This window comes from Electrona antarctica (genome assembly GCF_951216825.1).
Source record: "Electrona antarctica genome assembly, chromosome: 6".
Classification (NCBI taxonomy): domain Eukaryota; kingdom Metazoa; phylum Chordata; class Actinopteri; order Myctophiformes; family Myctophidae; genus Electrona; species Electrona antarctica.
The window spans coordinates 33,595,550-33,612,248 of record NC_136811.1 but is presented as its reverse complement, the minus strand read 5'-3'; the positions used below and the strand labels follow the sequence as shown (position 1 = coordinate 33,612,248).

At 41.0% G+C, this 16,699-nt stretch overlaps 2 protein-coding genes across 6 annotated transcripts in view; one reads left to right on the top strand and one right to left on the bottom strand.

Moving 5' to 3' along the window:
• LOC306925506 (tubulin beta-5 chain) overlaps positions 1-16,699 on the bottom strand; it is a 28,003-nt gene that overhangs the window by 7,603 nt on the left and 3,701 nt on the right. For 3 of the 5 annotated variants that reach the window (XM_079504366.1, XM_079504365.1, XM_079504364.1), the window contains exons 2-4: positions 9,801-9,868; positions 7,882-8,016; positions 5,336-5,584 (exon numbers count right to left, since the gene is read on the bottom strand). The gene's annotated coding sequence lies outside the window, so the exon portion shown is untranslated. Of the gene's footprint in view, positions 1-5,335; positions 5,585-7,881; positions 8,120-9,800; positions 9,869-16,699 lie in introns of those variants that run through there. The other 2 variants (XM_079504367.1, XM_079504368.1) reach the window with 2 other exon arrangements.
• Positions 6,696-15,727, top strand: rpz (rapunzel). The gene is made up of 4 exons (XM_079504373.1): positions 6,696-7,087; positions 8,460-8,537; positions 11,625-11,701; positions 12,523-15,727. Exon 4 carries the CDS (start codon positions 12,563-12,565, stop codon positions 13,241-13,243), a length of 681 nt encoding a protein of 226 aa, XP_079360499.1. The 5' UTR covers positions 6,696-7,087; positions 8,460-8,537; positions 11,625-11,701; positions 12,523-12,562; the 3' UTR covers positions 13,244-15,727.

Genomic DNA, 16,699 nt, shown 5'->3' with positions numbered 1-16,699 from the left:
ACCAAGAGGTGCATGCATAGTCGAAGAAACCTTGTACGAGGGCTCCTGTTAGGGTCTTCAAGGTGTTTTTGTTGACCAGTGAGGACGGAGATCCTGTAAAGGAATCTTGTTCTTTGGTTGACTTTTTTGATTACGTTGGTGGCCATTTTGTCAACGGAAAGATTAGCTTCCAGGATGGAACCTAGGTAGGTAATTTCATCTTTTCGTGTGATAATATTGTCACCCACTCTAACCAAGAAGCCATCTGCCTTGCTGAGATTACTATTTGATCCAAAGAGAATGGATTCAGTTTTTCCCAGGTGTAAAGATAGTTTGTTATCAGTGAGCCAGGTGCAGATTCTACCGAGTTCAGAGCTGAGGGCCTTTTCAACCTGCAGTTTGTTCCTGTTCGAGACCAGCAGTGCTGAGTCATCTGCGAACAGGAACAAGTTGCAGTCACAAGCTGATGTCATGTCGTTTACATATTTTAGGAACAGTAAAGGCCCTAGTATGCTTCCTTGTGGAACGCCACAGCTCACTGGGAGGGGGGGGGGGGACAGTGTTCTGTTCACCTTCACCATCTGTTCTCTCCCCTCCAGGTAGGATTGCATCCAGCTCACTGATGTGCTATCAAAACCAATTGGTTTTAGCTTGTTAACCAGTATGGAGTGGTTCACGGTGTCAAAAGCCTTTTGGAGGTCCAGCATGACCATGCCGCAGTATTTGCCAGCATCCACCTCGTGTTTGATGTGGTCGCTTAAATAGAGGAGGCATGTGTCAGTGGAGTGGGATGTTCTGAAGCCAGATTGGAACTCGTACATTAATTTATTTGTGGCAAGATACTTTTCAACCTGTTCATAGACTATTTTTTCCATCACTTTCGAGATGGAGCTTAGAATAGAAATAGGGCAGTAGTTGCCTGGGTCTAATTGGGTCATGAATGTCCCGTTGAATGTCCCGTTGATATCATTTTCACCAGGTCACAGCTTACAGTGGTGTCGTAGCTTCAATAAACAACTGGAGGCCATGATGGCCAAACTGATGGGACCACCACCATGCCTCATCAGTTTGGGACAGTATGTTCCTCAAAAAATGATGCCTTTATGCCAAGGCCTATTGGTAATTTGTAAATATAATATACCAATGCATTATTTATGCCAAATATTGGTAATTTGTCAGATTGAAAAAGATGCACTCGGTTTCACAGTCGGAGGCGCGCCGTCTGAAGGTGCAACGTCCCGTTAGTCTGACCTCCCGTTGGTCCGACTTGGCCCATTACTAACCCTATCCCTAACCCCAACCGCATGTGAAGCCATGTAGTCAGGGTAATGGGATGTCGGAATTATGAATTAATGCGTAAAATCAGCTAGTTAACTTGACATTGTCCTATTGCATAATGTAATTTATCTATGTGCAGACTACAAGTATGTGTTAGTCTCTGTTCTGAATGGATAAAATAATTGGTATCCCAACCCGAAGATTGTGCTATTTTCTATTTAATAGAGACCCCGGTTACTGAACTGAACAAACACTATTGCAATGGTTACTATCAGAATAGAGCTCCAGGCTGGAGCAGAATGTGACCTTGCAAATCGTCTATTTTCAGCTGGGGATACTGTCATATGATGAAATAAGGCTTAAGGCAAAGAGACTTGTTTCTTTCTTTTCAAAATCTTTTTATTTCCGTTTTATAACAGTATGGGTGTCAAGTCACAGGTTCATAGAAAAAATAAAAATAAAATATCAGATTTTAGTATCAGTGACTGAGGTAAACAAACGTAGCCAACTGTATGAATCAGAGATCGTGGGCAGACATAATGAAAAGACTGTTATTGTGCAAAACATGCCCCTTCAAGAAAAAATTAAAACATTTTCTCCTCTTCAAGTCCCAATTTAGTATAGCCAATTCCCAATTCCCCAGCCTCTCTACAAGTACTCCATCTCTGCTAACCCCCACAATCAGTCATTGGGAGGGTGAAGAAAGCCTCGGGTCTCCTCCGATACCCGGGCCATCAAGCCAACATCTTCTTTACACCCGACAGTGAAAGGTCTCACTAGGGGGGCGTAACGCATGTGGAGGTACACGCTATCCCCCAAAGAGACTTGTTTAGGCCAAGTAGCATGCATGAGCAATGGACAGTAGACTGCAAATCTCTCCTTTATTCTACTGAGGCCACATTTTTGGTTCCAACCACTGTGTCTTCGTGATGCAGAGAAGGTGAACAGATGATATCTGCATGTCTGGTCCTCACTTTGAGGCATGGAGGAGGTGTGGGGGTGCTTCATGGTGACTTAATGTAGGAAAAGCATCCAACAGCAAATGTGGGAACTCCTTCAAAAATGATATGATAGAAAGGAAAAATCTAACAACAAGGAAGTTTTTCTTTTGTATTATTTTTGGAGGATCATGTATGAGAGTCTACTTTGTCATTTCAGGTGACCTTCCTTCTGAGGAAGGTCTACACAACCAAAACATTGTTGCTTCAATAAAAACTTGTGCAAGTGACAGTGTGCGGTTATATCTCTCAAGATTGATTTGTCGCTTTCTTAATACATTTCTTATGGAGCATAAAGATGGTGTGCAGAACTTTTTCCTCTCTCCAGCTTCTTGTACGAAAAACCATTTCAGCCAATCAACAGTCAACTTTCCTTCTCAGTCTTCCTATGCCCACTAGCTGTGTGTACTGCTAAAATTATTTTAAAATGATGTGACAAAAGTTCTGACCAGTAGATGGCGGTAAGATTTCGCTAAAACAAACTACTACCAAAGTGAACCAGTGAAACATCAAATGTATCACTTTAGTTAGTATGACACAGAGGTCAAAACATTAACAGAACGACTTAATGGCTACCCTCCACTCTAGTCTGCCAGTTGAAAGCATAAGCATCATATAGGTTCCAAAGATGCAGAGCAGTAATGCAACATCCTACACTAGTTGTTGCTCTTGAACACTCCTCTCCCTGCTGATCAACCTCATATGCATGGTGACAAGGAAAATAATAAATTCAAAGAATAACTTAAAGAAAGTTAAAATTAGAATACAAAAACAAAATGACAAAGAGCCTAAGAGACTATACAGACAACAAAAAGAATAGAAACAGGAATACCCAGCTGTCACTTCTCCAGGTTGCTAACTGGATAGGGAGATTGTCCTTTTTCCCAGTCCTGTTCACATATGATACACTGCAAACAATAACCATAAAACATCTCTGATACACTGTCATTATTCAGAGCAGTTGATTGCATATAGCTTCACACCCATGGTGAAACTGAACCTGAATTTCAGCCACTGTTTTTGGGAATAGCAGCATAATAGTTTTGTATATCTTGCAAAAAAATAGCTAGGAGCTAGGAGAAAAAAATATCTTTGTAATCTTGGCACGACATACTGTGCATGACCAACTTATGTACAGTATATCTCGACTCCGGTTGAGGAAGCCCAACAACCCACGGTGAGGCCTTTAGGACAGTCATTCAAGCCGCAAGTGGAGCCTGCAGTGTCACCGTTGCCCAGGTGGAGCTTGCAGAACCATTGCGGCTCAGGAATCCCCACTCCTGAATGAAGTGTCAGGACCACTGGCTCCCAGTAGTAGTTCGGGAGCGGCGGATTGTGTGGGGTCTTTCCCTAATGGGACTAATCGTGGGTAGCTACTGGGACGTATAAGTCGGGCCTTGATCACCCCGGCTGAGTCACCGGAGTGAGGGGTATGATGTTGCGAGACCCGAAACCCTGATGACCTTGGGATACATCACTGAGGATACGTCCCAGGTGCATCCATGCGATAGTAGCATCTTCTGCCCCTGCCCCAAACACTACTGGAGCTCTTACCGATATGTATTGTATGTATATGTCTTACGGTCTCTTACCCTGGGGCTTTTTGTGTCTTTGTGGCTTTTTATCCTTTTAGCATAATGTTTGACTGTAGGATACTACATGCCATTAATATAGTGGTTGCAACTGTATTAATTGATTGCCCGAGTTCCATGGTGGGAGTTATTATTATATATTTTTTAATGTTACAGAGTAATACAAATAAAAAAAACACACACAAGAACAAAACACAAATCAAATCAAGACAACCAAAGAACATTCAAAACAAAACAAAAGAAAAATATATATATATATATAAATAAATAAAACTCCCTCCAATATAGTCAATACAAATCAGTTCATGGTCACAAACCAGGTTGGCTAGTCAGGTGACAGCTATTCAGGTTCAATCGTGGGCACGAGTGTAAGGCGGTCAACATGAGATAGCCATGCTTTACTGAATTTGGAGATTGAGCCACGCAATGTGTATTTCATTTTTTACAATTTTAAAAAGTATAGTATGTCAGATATCCAACGGGAATGTGAAGGGGGGTATGTTTTTTCCAATGCATAAGAATAAGACGTTTTGCCAGAAGCGTCACAAAAGCGACAAGGTCAGATTGATATTTAGGCAGGGGGATAGTTTCAGGAAGGACGCCAAATAGGGAAATAATAGGGGATGGATCTATGGGCAATGTAACACATCTGAAATAGTATCAAATATAGCTGACAAAAAAGACTGTAAGGCTGAACAGGTCCAAAACATATGAAGAAGATTAGCTGGAGCCTGGTGGCATCTATCGCACGTTGGATCGACATTATCATAAATCCTAGCTAACCGAACCTTGGTCCAGTACACCCGGTGGAGCTGTGGTGGGAGTTCTGCTCTGGTTTTGGTGAATATTAAGTAGTTCCGGTCATTTTGTGGGGAGCACTGGGGCCATGCATTAAAAGTAATTTAATCCACAAAACTAGCGTCATTTGTATTGTTGACCTATTTCTAAAATATTAGCGCAACGTTCGTGCAACTTTGACCCCACACATTTTTGTGACGTAGTGATATGGACATAAAAAACATAGTTCCGTGTGATAGAGGGGTAAAAAATGAACGAACGTTGCACTAATATGTTAGAAATAGGTCAACAATACAAATTATGCTAGTTTTGTGAATTAATTTACTTTTAATGCGTGGCCCCCTGTGCCCCCCACAATTTGACCGGAACTACTTAATATTTCACCAAAACCAGAGCAGAACTCTCACCACGGGACTCATTCCTATATAATCCCAAGATTCCATTCCTATAGTGGAGTCCAAAGTACATTATTTCTATTAGAAATGTAGCAGAGTGAAAGTCATGAACTTGCAAAAATAAAACATTCTCCAAAAATGTACGAGTGCAGTACTCAATAGGGCCTAAAGGTAGTTACTGTCCACCACTGCCCGGGTAGCTCCATATTTTAAGATCTTGGAGTCTGTGCCAAAGCTCTTCAGCCTCCGGATAAAGCTGTTACCTCAGTGCCTCAACAACAATGCACGCACGTACGTGTCCTCACCCCTGCAGCATCCTGTGCTCCACAATCGTCTTCTTTGTTTTGTTGACATTGAGGCAGAGGTCGGTCGTCTTGTCTCTGAGATCAGGCCAATGCCGGTGGTGCCACACAGTCATGTGTGGACAGGGAGTACAAGAGGGGCCGAGCACAGATTCGTGTGGAGTAGGCCTATGTGTAATGTCCACATGCACCGCTCTGCAGCCATCTTCTCTTGTGGGCAGGATGACCTGATGACCTGAACCCTGCGGAAATAAGAGATAGGAAGTATGGGTTACTGACCTGTTATTGTAATACACAAAATAAAATGTGTGTGGCGGGGGGGGGGACTAACTTCATATTATATGAGCATTGCTGTATTTTAAGTGTAAGTAAGTACACAGATGTAATACTGATTGGCTAAGAATTGCTCAAACTGTTCACATTGATTTGCTATATTCTCTCAAGTTACACTGGTTTGTGGCGTCAACCCCCCCAACAAACTCCCTTCATCCACAGCTAACACTTCTCTCTCTCTTTCCTCTAGGAGCCCCGAGGGGGGCAGTGTCAGAGCAGAGGCGACTGACCGCTCCCGAGCAGAGCAACGGCGGTCGTCAGGCTCCCGAGACTACACCCCCACCCCGAGTCTCGCCCCACCTCGTGCTCCTCATCTATAGGCCTACACATTCATCTCACTTTGTGAAATAAATACTGTTTAACTTGAGCAGAAGGTGTGGTCTCTTACAGTGAACTGATATTTTATAGAATTATAGGACTTCCAGCAACAAATCAATGAGTGGCCAACATACCAACTATTAGAATCATACCATGATTCATTCCTTAGTGACAACTGCTGTAAAATTATTATAATAAATAGCCTAGGCCTAATAAGACCCTGCAGGGTTTAGAAAATAGTGTAAATTGTACTGTTTTTGTACAATTTGCATTCAATTGGACGTCTGTAAACTCTTCTTTGGGCACCTTAACCAAAAACTGATCAAAATAGCCTGATGTCACATAAACATAACAAATAAAAATAAGATCTTCCTTTTTTTTAAACAATTACAAATTTGATCTCTGAATAAATTATTTTTAGATAATTAACACAAAATATGTCTTGGCAGTGGCTGCCTATCCAATTTAACGGTGTGGGCTTTAATAAATATATATATATTCTGAAATGCATTGCGTTGATGTGTATTCTGCCAACTGGTTGGCTATCTTGTTGGATATAGATATCCAATGTCTCCCAAGTCCCAAGCTTGTTTTAGGTTCACACACTCTGGACTGGAACCATAAACAAGCTCTAGGCCTACTGCCGCCCCCCCAGGCTACGTTAATGACGTTTTGCAATGCATTCGCCTAAACATAAATTATTGCGCATGTTGACCGCACAACTCAACTTGCATAAGGCAAGCTTGTGGTTATCAAACGGATTATCTACGTAGCCTCGTGTAGACTACTAATGCTTTGACTTAGTTGTCTACTTCTCGTTGTGAAAGGTCTGACTGTGGAATGGAATGGATTCTGGAATAACAGCTGCTGCGGCTGATGAACAAAGCGACAGCCGTGCGCCAGGCTGTAGCAGCAACTGACAGCACCAGTGAGTGAGTCGCGTGCAGCCATGCACCTTCTCCACTCTGTGGTTGTCATTTGGAAACTGGCGCAACGCAAAGGGCGCACACAGTCACAGACGAGGGCATTTTATTTAAGAAAGATTGCTTACTAGTACGTCGCTGACGACGCTGAGTGACTTCGTGTCCGAGCAGGTACCGTATGCGGAGAGATAGGCTATGTGTAGTATAAAATGCAGACTCGTGTTTTATTTCAAATAGCAATTCTCCAAAACACAACAAAGGCTGCTGTCTGCTGATACGCAGGCAGAAATAGCTGTTGTTAGTTGACGGGTGGATCTATCCTACATAATAGCCTACTGGAGGAGACATATCTGGACATTCAGGACAACAAACGCCTATCCATTTAGCTGTGGAAATATAGTAACATCATGCCTCTCCGCGTTTCATTCAAATCCCTGGACCCTGCTATTGTGTGTTGTCAACAGAATTTGCATTGGACATTTTTGAACGGCGCCGAGGATCGGATGGCATGCTCTCTTTTTACATTTTGTGGGGTTCTTTTTCTGAATGACTTTGCTCAGTTTTGCCTATTTTATTTACGCCTATTATTATTATTTTTTTCTTTTACTGGTCTGAGTATTTTGTTTTGGAGTGAGTGGGCTGTTTATCCAGGAGTAGGGCCTATTCTCCTTTCAGCACCAGGGCGCAAAGCTGCAGCCTATTAAATTAATCCAGTGGCACCACGTTATTGCCAACTTGAATTTGCAAAGTTCACTATTGTGATGTGTTTGATGTAGGCTATATACTGTACAAATATCAAACCCACTGCAAAATAAATATATATTTTTTTTAATTCAGTGATAAATAACTGTGGCGCATTGCAGTTCGTGCCTTTTGATAACTTGGGTTTGCTTAAAGGCAGTGATCTCAAATGTGATAATAGCCCAAAACCTTTACCATATGGTGAAATAATGTTCAATAATTACCTTTTTAGACAGAAGAATCTTCTCGTTTTTCCTCTAGAGCGTTTGGAGATCTCTCTGCAGCTGTGGGTACACCTGTGCACTTTTGGAGAGGTGTATTTGGAAACGTAGCTATCCATTGGTTTTCTTCGGTCCTCTCTAAAAGAAAACGTTTTCTTTCTTATTTTTTTGGTGAAATCCATTCTAGAGGGGTCTCTTTTAACAATTTCCCCACAAAATGGTGCATTTTGGTCCACCCAAAGATGCTCCAGGGCTTGGCAAATGCACAAGATGCAGTGGAAAGTCTCTGAATACGCAGCACTGTACTGACTGACAATTGCTTCTTAGTATGGACTGTATGACTACTGATGGACCAGAATAAGTTGAAAACTTAGGGGGAGATCAGAGTGTATTTGAGGAGTGGGCTTCACTATCTGAGCCCATTGACAGCCTTTTAAAATCGCATGTTTGAGCATGTGTGAATATGTGCTAAATAGGGCCCTTTCTGGACATTTTGGGCCCTTGGAATTGTATGGGAATGGTTTAGTAAAATATGAACACCCCTACACATTCAACCTACATGGAAGTTTCCTTTTTTGCAGGGATTGCTGGGAAGAAGAAGGGCAATCGAGTTTGGGACTGTGGAGAGGGTGGTGTAAAGAGAGAGAGGTACTTAAAAGGTAAGGAATCCTATCTTTTCCAGTGGCCAATGTTGCCCAATGTTGGACAAAAGGCAAATGGTGAATGTATACTCCAAATTTAGCCAACAAAAAAATAGGTTTTCAGGTGTTTTTAAGTTTCTGTACAGTGTAATACAGAAGGGTGGGACAGAGCATTATGGTGTGCATTAACAAGGAAATATGGAGAGACGGCTAGGGGGAGCCATTGCTAGCATGGGAAAGGCAGCCTTCTGCCTCTTGGCTGTTGGGAGTGGGGCTGTTGGCTTGATTTGAGTATTTAAACACAGCAGACCATACGGTAGAAAGTCTATAGTTGTGTGTTTAGCCTTCCTTAGGTATCTATTGTTTGAACTATATTAGGCTCAAGGTTGTTCTTCAAGTGTCTCAACTGCCAGAAGTCAGTACAGTAAAATAAAGAGAAAACTCATGGTACAAGCCTGGGTGGCAGACAAATAACATTCAAATAAGCCATGAACATGCAAATCATACTTTAGAATGTATTTTAAATGTAAGATTGTATCTGGAAGTCGATTAGCTTAGCATATGATCATAGAGAAAAAATAATTCAAGATGGCCTCTCCACTGAACTGGGGACTGGTGAAAACAACTGCCTACTTCCTGATTAGTGAACTAGAGCTACTCTGTTTACAAACAATTCCTATTTGAGTATGATAATTGCATATATAACAACATTTAGCTTAGGTTTAATCTAATTTTGGTAGATATAATGCAATGGGAATCAAGCTAGTATTTATTGATTTAGATAGAGAAGTGCTGTTGTATCCATTTTCCTATAAGGCCCATATCCATTTTCCCATAAGGCCCAGATTTGAACATAACAGTAATTTGGTGACCCAAAGAGGAAATGTATGAACAGGGTCACAGGCCTCATCTGTTGACTATTCATAATAATTATTGGGATAAATTAATTGTGTGACAGCATGCATTTTGTATTTCAGCTCAATCATTCACTGTAATAAAGTGGAGAATTATGGTTAGATAGTTTTCACTGGTGAAGAATAATTAAGGAATGATGTCACCTTCACCAAGGGTTCATTTTCAGTTGCCTTTTACACCACTGTTCAACCATTCTGCTTATTTAAACAACTTTTGCTCCAATTTGTGCCACGTCAGTACCAAATCCTGCCTAATTTGCAGAAAGACTATGTTGGTGCTAGATATGCCTGACAATTTTGAAGTTGCAGGCAGGCCCTAGTGGCAAAAAAGAGTAGAGGAAAAATGATTAACCCTTTCATTACCTACATTTAAACAGCTGGATTCTGGTACTTGGATGAGGAATCCATGGGATGCATTTTTATGTGGAACACCATCTGTGAAGATATTAACAATAAAGACATGTGTCACAAAAACTAAATCTCTTAACACAATAATTTAATTAAAAAAAAACACATTTAGTAGCTGTTATGTAAACCAAAAGAGCAAACAACTCTGATATAATGAGTAGAAAGCAGAAGAGAGCAATAGAAAAGTAATACTTAACCTTCAACAAAGTTGAAGAAAAATAAAACAAAAAGGGGGGGAAAAATCTCATGAGTATGGGTTCAGACCTTACATCATTTTTCAAGTGCCTTGTTCTTTCACGACCACCACCAATAAATCTGTTCATAAAAGTCTGTTCATACTACCTCTGATAACCTGCACTTAAGCACATCAACTAATATTAACCTGAAGATAAAGGGTTATATCCTTCAGGGCCATCATCATATCGGTCCATTATGCTGGTGCTGAAACTTGGAGGCGGGGCATTGTAAGTGTAATCCCTGCCCCCTCTGGTGGACACGTATATTAAGGAACATCAGCCCACTGAAGTCAAAGCAGGGTATTCCTTGCATTGCTCGGCTTTGCTTCTACTCAGTACTCCCTGCTTGAACTTTTGCGACCTAAAGTGTGTCATACTGTCATTCACTCCCTGAGCCAACTCACTTCAAGGGAAAGACTCAAGGACATTCTGTAAGAGTTCAGGAGTATGCTGGGTGCAGATTCAGAAAATACGTAGAGCAGCAGTCAAACCAAACGGGAGCGTCATTGTGTAGGAATATTTCAAAATGACTACACTGACGAAGGCCTGTGCGCCGAAACGCGTCTGTTTGGTTTGACTGCTGCTGTGGATCCTCATCGAGGGGCGCTATCCCCTCCTATGTCCAGCTTTTAGTGTGCATGTAAACACAAACTTATCCTAATACAAACATTAAATGCCATTGATAATGAATGTCCATTTTTGAGTGTTTGTGTAAACACAAACATTACGTAAACACAAACATTGAAGACAAAAGTGAGGACGCAAAGTGTGATTGGCCAGAATGAGATGATAAGAGAGCCCCTCACTTCACACGGGTGTTTATTTTTTTATTAAACGAGTCCTAAAGATTACTGGATTGTGGATTGTATTCTCTTTATACCCATAGTCTAGGTTCACATTTGTTAAACTATGTTGTAATCTCAGTGTAGTAGGTGTTTGTAATAGCTGAGTTAAAGCATGTCATGGCTCTGTATGCTATAATTGTCAGTGAGGTGTAATGAATGAGCATGCTCTCAGGCCTGACTCCTCTCTGCAGCACTACTAACACTCCTGTGGTCAGCTAAATATAGCCCTGCAGCCACATAGCTGACCCGCTGATAAAACCTGTACTGTAAAGACAACTGAGTGCAGTGACCTGTTTTTTTTTTTAAGCGAAATGGTAAAATCCCAACTGACTATCTTACTTACTACTGACTATTTCACTCTTTAAGAACCCTTTGATTTAACACTCAGTATTTGAGTGTGTAGGGACTTGTTGTGTGCTATTTATGTGCTGCTAGAAGCACTAGTCGTTCAACATGCCTTTGCTAGCCTACTGTTGCTACTATCGCTGTTGCTCAGGAGCTATCTGTTCCCTCCATAGAAACTCATTGAAAACAGCCTGGTGCTGAAGTATTTCAGTGCTCAGTGGAGAGCTGCTATGTTAACCAATATAACTGTTAACTCCTTCATTGCCGAAGTCTGCAGCCAATCATGGGACAACAAAAATGGGCTTGATGTGAAATTATTATTGTCTATCTTATTATGTATAAAACTTTGTGTTTTAGGTGCATCATCTTGTCCAAGACTTAACCGTTCCTCATCCAAAGGACAAGACCTCTTTGAGCTTCAAAAGAATTTAAATGTAAGACATGACATTTCAACTATCTAGAGGGGGAGGGGGGGGGGGGGGGGGATTACTCTCATGATAAGCCTCTCTTCCCTGAGAAACAATTTTCTCTATCTCAAATGGTTTTCTACGCTAACAAAATGTTCCTGCTCATAGTGTGTATCCCTGCTGACCAATGCCTAAAGCCTACCTTAACTTTCTCTACAATGGTCTTGCTTTATCACTCACAAAGTTTGCTAATGCCCAATGTGAGTTTTCTTCTCTTTGCTAATGTCCATCTCGGTATAGGAAATGTTTAAAGTGCAGTAGACTGTCATCCATTTTAATTAATGAAATTAGGGTGTCTTGGTAGTCAACTTATTTGAATGAACACCACGTACTTGAAATTTCCCTGAATCGATTCCCGGCTGCAAGAGACCGACAATATGTTGCATTTCATCTCTTCTCTCTGTCATTGATATCCTGTGTCTGCACTGTACCATCCAAACAAATCAGTAAAACTTCCATAAAATAATTGCATACACAAAGGAGGCAATGAATTATGCCAATTACAAATGTATAGTGCCTTCTTGTTTGATTTTTGGGGATTGAGTATTAATCAACAAAAACAGGGGGAGGTCGTGGCAAGAACTTCCACACAGCTTCCCAATAAATGCATTCTGACTTGCAATTTCTGTTTGGGTAAAAATAAAACTAAGATAAGCCCCATAGCCCATAGTTGCTTAAAACCACACAAACACAAAGCTGGGCATAGGAGGTTAAAATTGCAATCTCTAAAAAGGAATCCACCAATGATGTATTGAACCTAATTCTGTTCATGTTTCTGTGTCTTATAGACCTTCATACTGTCATCGCAGCATAGGTGACCTCGCCAACATGTCAGAAGAGATTGAGGATGATAAGGCCAAGCTGAAGCAGGGCCTGATAAAGGTACTGGAATGTGTGGCCACCATCTCCTCTGCAGCAGCCGTGGTGAACCCTATTTTCGGTGTGGCCGGCTCCCTTATCCGGGTGGTGCTGCACCACGTGGACGATGAAGACATCCGCACCCTGAAACGCGAATTTGGCACCGTCAACCGGGCCCTCGACGACCTGTCCCGGCAGAACCACAACGCCCTGGTGCAGATCAAGAAGGAAACAATAGATGGCCAGTACTCCAAGGTGGAGGATAACCTGCGGAACCAGTTCCGCAAGTTCATGGAGATGGTGGAGTCGCGGCCCGAGCTCCGGGAGCGCAAGAAGGATGACTTTGAGATGAGCTACAGCAACGACCTCGGGGACCAGAACTTGCACACCCTTTACGAGGGCGTGGTAGGAAAACGTAAAATCTTCAGCCGACCCATCCTGGAAGTGTACCTGAAGCACTCGCAGGGCGACCGCGACATCATGGAGCACCTCTGCACCCGCCTCACTTACCTCTTCTGCATCGGCCTCATCGCACTCATGGGCTACGCCGCCATCATTGGAGATGACGAAGAAGGCCTGAGTGAGGAGTGGTCCGAAAAGATGGAGCATGTGCAGGAGAAGATGCAGGAGGCTTTGAGGAGGTGCAAGTGAGGAAGGGGAGGCGTAATTTCACCTCTGTTACCTGTCTTTGATATTTAGGACTTTGTCCACATTCCCATCTATCCTGCCGATTCCTTCTGCTATATTCTTCCATTTCCTGCCCTCACTGAGTACTGGTTATGCAACCACACTTCACTGAAGAAAACTATGTGAATTTGTACTATGTGTATGGGCATATTAATCATAGAGGTTTCATTTGCATATCATCGCTATCCGGCAGAAACCAGCTAACTCAATTTTTCAGGTTTAAAACAATTATCATAAATCAATGCTATTGAACACCCTTTTCATCTGTTTGTTGGTTAAAAGATCACACCCGTGTGAAGTGAGTGGCGCTCTTATCATCTTACAACATCGAGGAGTAATGATGATGTAAAACAAATGGTGTCAAAACAAACATTAAATTCTCTTTATTGTTAATGGGATTTAATGTTTGTTAGGGACAAAACAAACATTAATTTCTCTCGTTTTTTAAAACAAACATTGAGCTAAAAACAAACATTAAACCTGTATATAGGAGCCCCTCAAGAATATTGAAATTGAATCTATGAAAAGTCCTTCTGACAAAACCAGCTAACTCCATTGGACCCTCAAACGGTTTGCTAAAGCAGCTAACTCCACCCCCTCTCCTGCAAGTATCTGATTGTATATACAGTCACAATACCAACTTTGGTGAGGCAGTATTGCTTTGTTTTAAAAATATACGGTTTTCTTCATTTCCTGACAAATTTATATTTTTCATTTCCTGACATTTATATTTTAGAGGCTGGTTTCTGCCCGACAGCTGAGATATGTTTCTTTTGTTTTCGATTATAATCAACAGTAATTCATCAATATAATTCAATGTTAGTATTGAATTTTAAAGGCCTATGCATAGTCCAGTTTTCGGTGAAGAGGTGACCACCGAAAACTACAACATGACGTCACACCGCGGTAGTCACTGCTCACACAACACATCTATGTTTTTAATAACCACCGTTTTGGTGGTCACCTCTTCACCGGAAACTGGACTATGAATAGACCTTTAGATGTCAAAGAATACAGTACATGAGATTTGTGTGCTTACACATTACCAATTTTCCAAGGAGAGAATGTGTATATATATATATATATATATATATACACACACACACACACACACACACACACACACACACACACACTGTACGTATTTGGGTTGGCTAGATATTGGAAATACATTTTACTGGTTCATATCCATCCAGGTATCTACGCTTCAATGACCATGATCATTTGGTGAAGAAATTGTTCACTAAAGAAACGAATGCACTCATAATTGCTTTCAAGTAAATCAATACAATTTGTATTGATATAGTCTTCAAAGGATGTGGCAAGAGGCTGTTTATCAAATGCATGTTCAACCACTAGAGGGAGCAGTTACAGTAGGAACAGGTTTTGGCTTTATGAGCCATAAAAAAATGAGCCATAAAAAAAAACATTGTGACCAAAAGGATCTTAAATGCACCATCCCAAAGTTTTCAATGTTGAATGTAACTTTAGTGAGCTTCTTAATGCTCACTGTGCATATGCAGAGTTTGATATTTTGCATCATTTTGCTTTTATTTACACGTCAGAATATCTGTTGAACACTAAAAACACGTAATTTAATGTATTTTAGCGCTTCTGATTTCCCTTTATATATTGACACTATATGTAGTAGCTGATTACAACACTAATGAAACCGGATGTACTAGATACAGTATATGGCAGGCACAGCAAGCACTTCTATATCATAAAGATATACAGTATGGACAATAGCTAGTTGAACATATCTTGTAAAACAATAGGTCAAAGTATACATTTGCTTTGAATGTGCTTCCATTTTTGTTATTTTTTTTCTACCCACAGTGGTAACTTTTCCCCCACATAAGGCTTTAAATTGTAATGGAACACTAACAGTTTAACATTACATGACGTATGGTATCACGGTAATATAGGACAATATAAATGGGGTTTATTTGATCAGCTTTAATCAAAGAGGAATTTCCCGGTTAGGTGAATGTTATTTTATCATTAGCGTAAATATAACATCAGTTTTCGTATTTCATAATCTTTGCATGCACTTGCTTGTCAGTCAGACCAACAGTGCCTAAATAAATTGATTTTGATGTAATTTAAGGATTTGTATCTTGCTACATAAGAAATGGAGGTATCAGTGAGAGGTCGGAAGTACAATTTTTTTTGTTTTGTTTTTTACAGTTTGACACCGTCACCTTTACTTGTCATCCATTAATGCTGTCATGATAACTACTCTGATAGCTATACTGTATGTGTTACATGGCATTGCTTTATAATGTGACAACTGCTATAAGTATACTTATGTAAATGCTGGGGGACGGTATGGAGCCCTTTGGAATGTTAAGTTTTTTGAATATATTTTTGCCTATTTTATAATGGATAATGGCCTGTATGCAGAATGATGCTATAAATAAATATAGCCTATAAAGGAAAATGTTTGAGGTTGGAGTCATTCATTGTATGAAAAAAAAGCATCAGTTTGCAATGCATCATGAAAATAAAGAGCAAACATTTAGATCTCAGGCTAAACAAATGCATTAAACAAAAGTGTATTAGCAGACTTTATGGCAAATAATAAATCGATTGAAGGGATGAAACTAGCTACAATTGTCTAGCGGTAAATTCAGTTTACATTTGGGAGATTTACTCCTTTTAAGCGAGACGAGGAATCCGAAACAAACGAAAAGGATGCAGGGAAGGAATTTTCATTTTTCATACATCCATACAAAATTGAATAAGCAATGATGATGCAGTTCAACGACATGTCCACAGGGTGGAACTGTTGCCTCACTAGTGTGAACAACTCTCCTTGCGCACTGAACTCATCAGCTGGAACATCCACTACAGCTGCCAAAACCAAACCAGTGATTTGTCCGTGTCTATGCCGCATGGTATGCCGTCTACTGGAGAGAACAATTCGAGGCTACGCTACGTCATTGGCTTTAGCCTATCAAAAGTTCTGTAGGTAGGCTATTCATTCCCATGCATGCATATTCAGAGCAAAATCTCCTTTCCATTATTGAGAAAAGGGGTATGGTCCTGGAAGGTATTTAACAACTTTGGTATGCTATAATATCCAGTATAGCCTACAACTGGTTTTGATCCAAGTACACAATTCTGCCTTGTAAAAAGCATTAATTTCAATTACAAATAGTAGACCTAGCAGGCTCACTGCCAGTGTCTGCCACTGGCGGCTGGCCTATACATGAAGGTTGCTTAACCTGCGGCTGGGTTAGGCCAGAGAGTTAGGCTAACGACCAGTAACGACCGCTGTGGGTTGGGTTGACGGCCGCTCTATGAGGTTGACCTACTAGGCTACAGACCAGTAGGCTGCGCAAAGCGCGTGATGCAATGCAATATATACGCTCCTGTGAGGGGTACTGAGATACTGAGAATGGTCAAATTAAGGGT

Excerpts from the sequence above, each read along its gene's own strand:
- rpz (XM_079504373.1), top strand. The coding sequence starts at position 12,563 with ATGTCAGAAGAGATTGAGGATGATAAGGCCAAGCTGAAGCAGGGCCTG.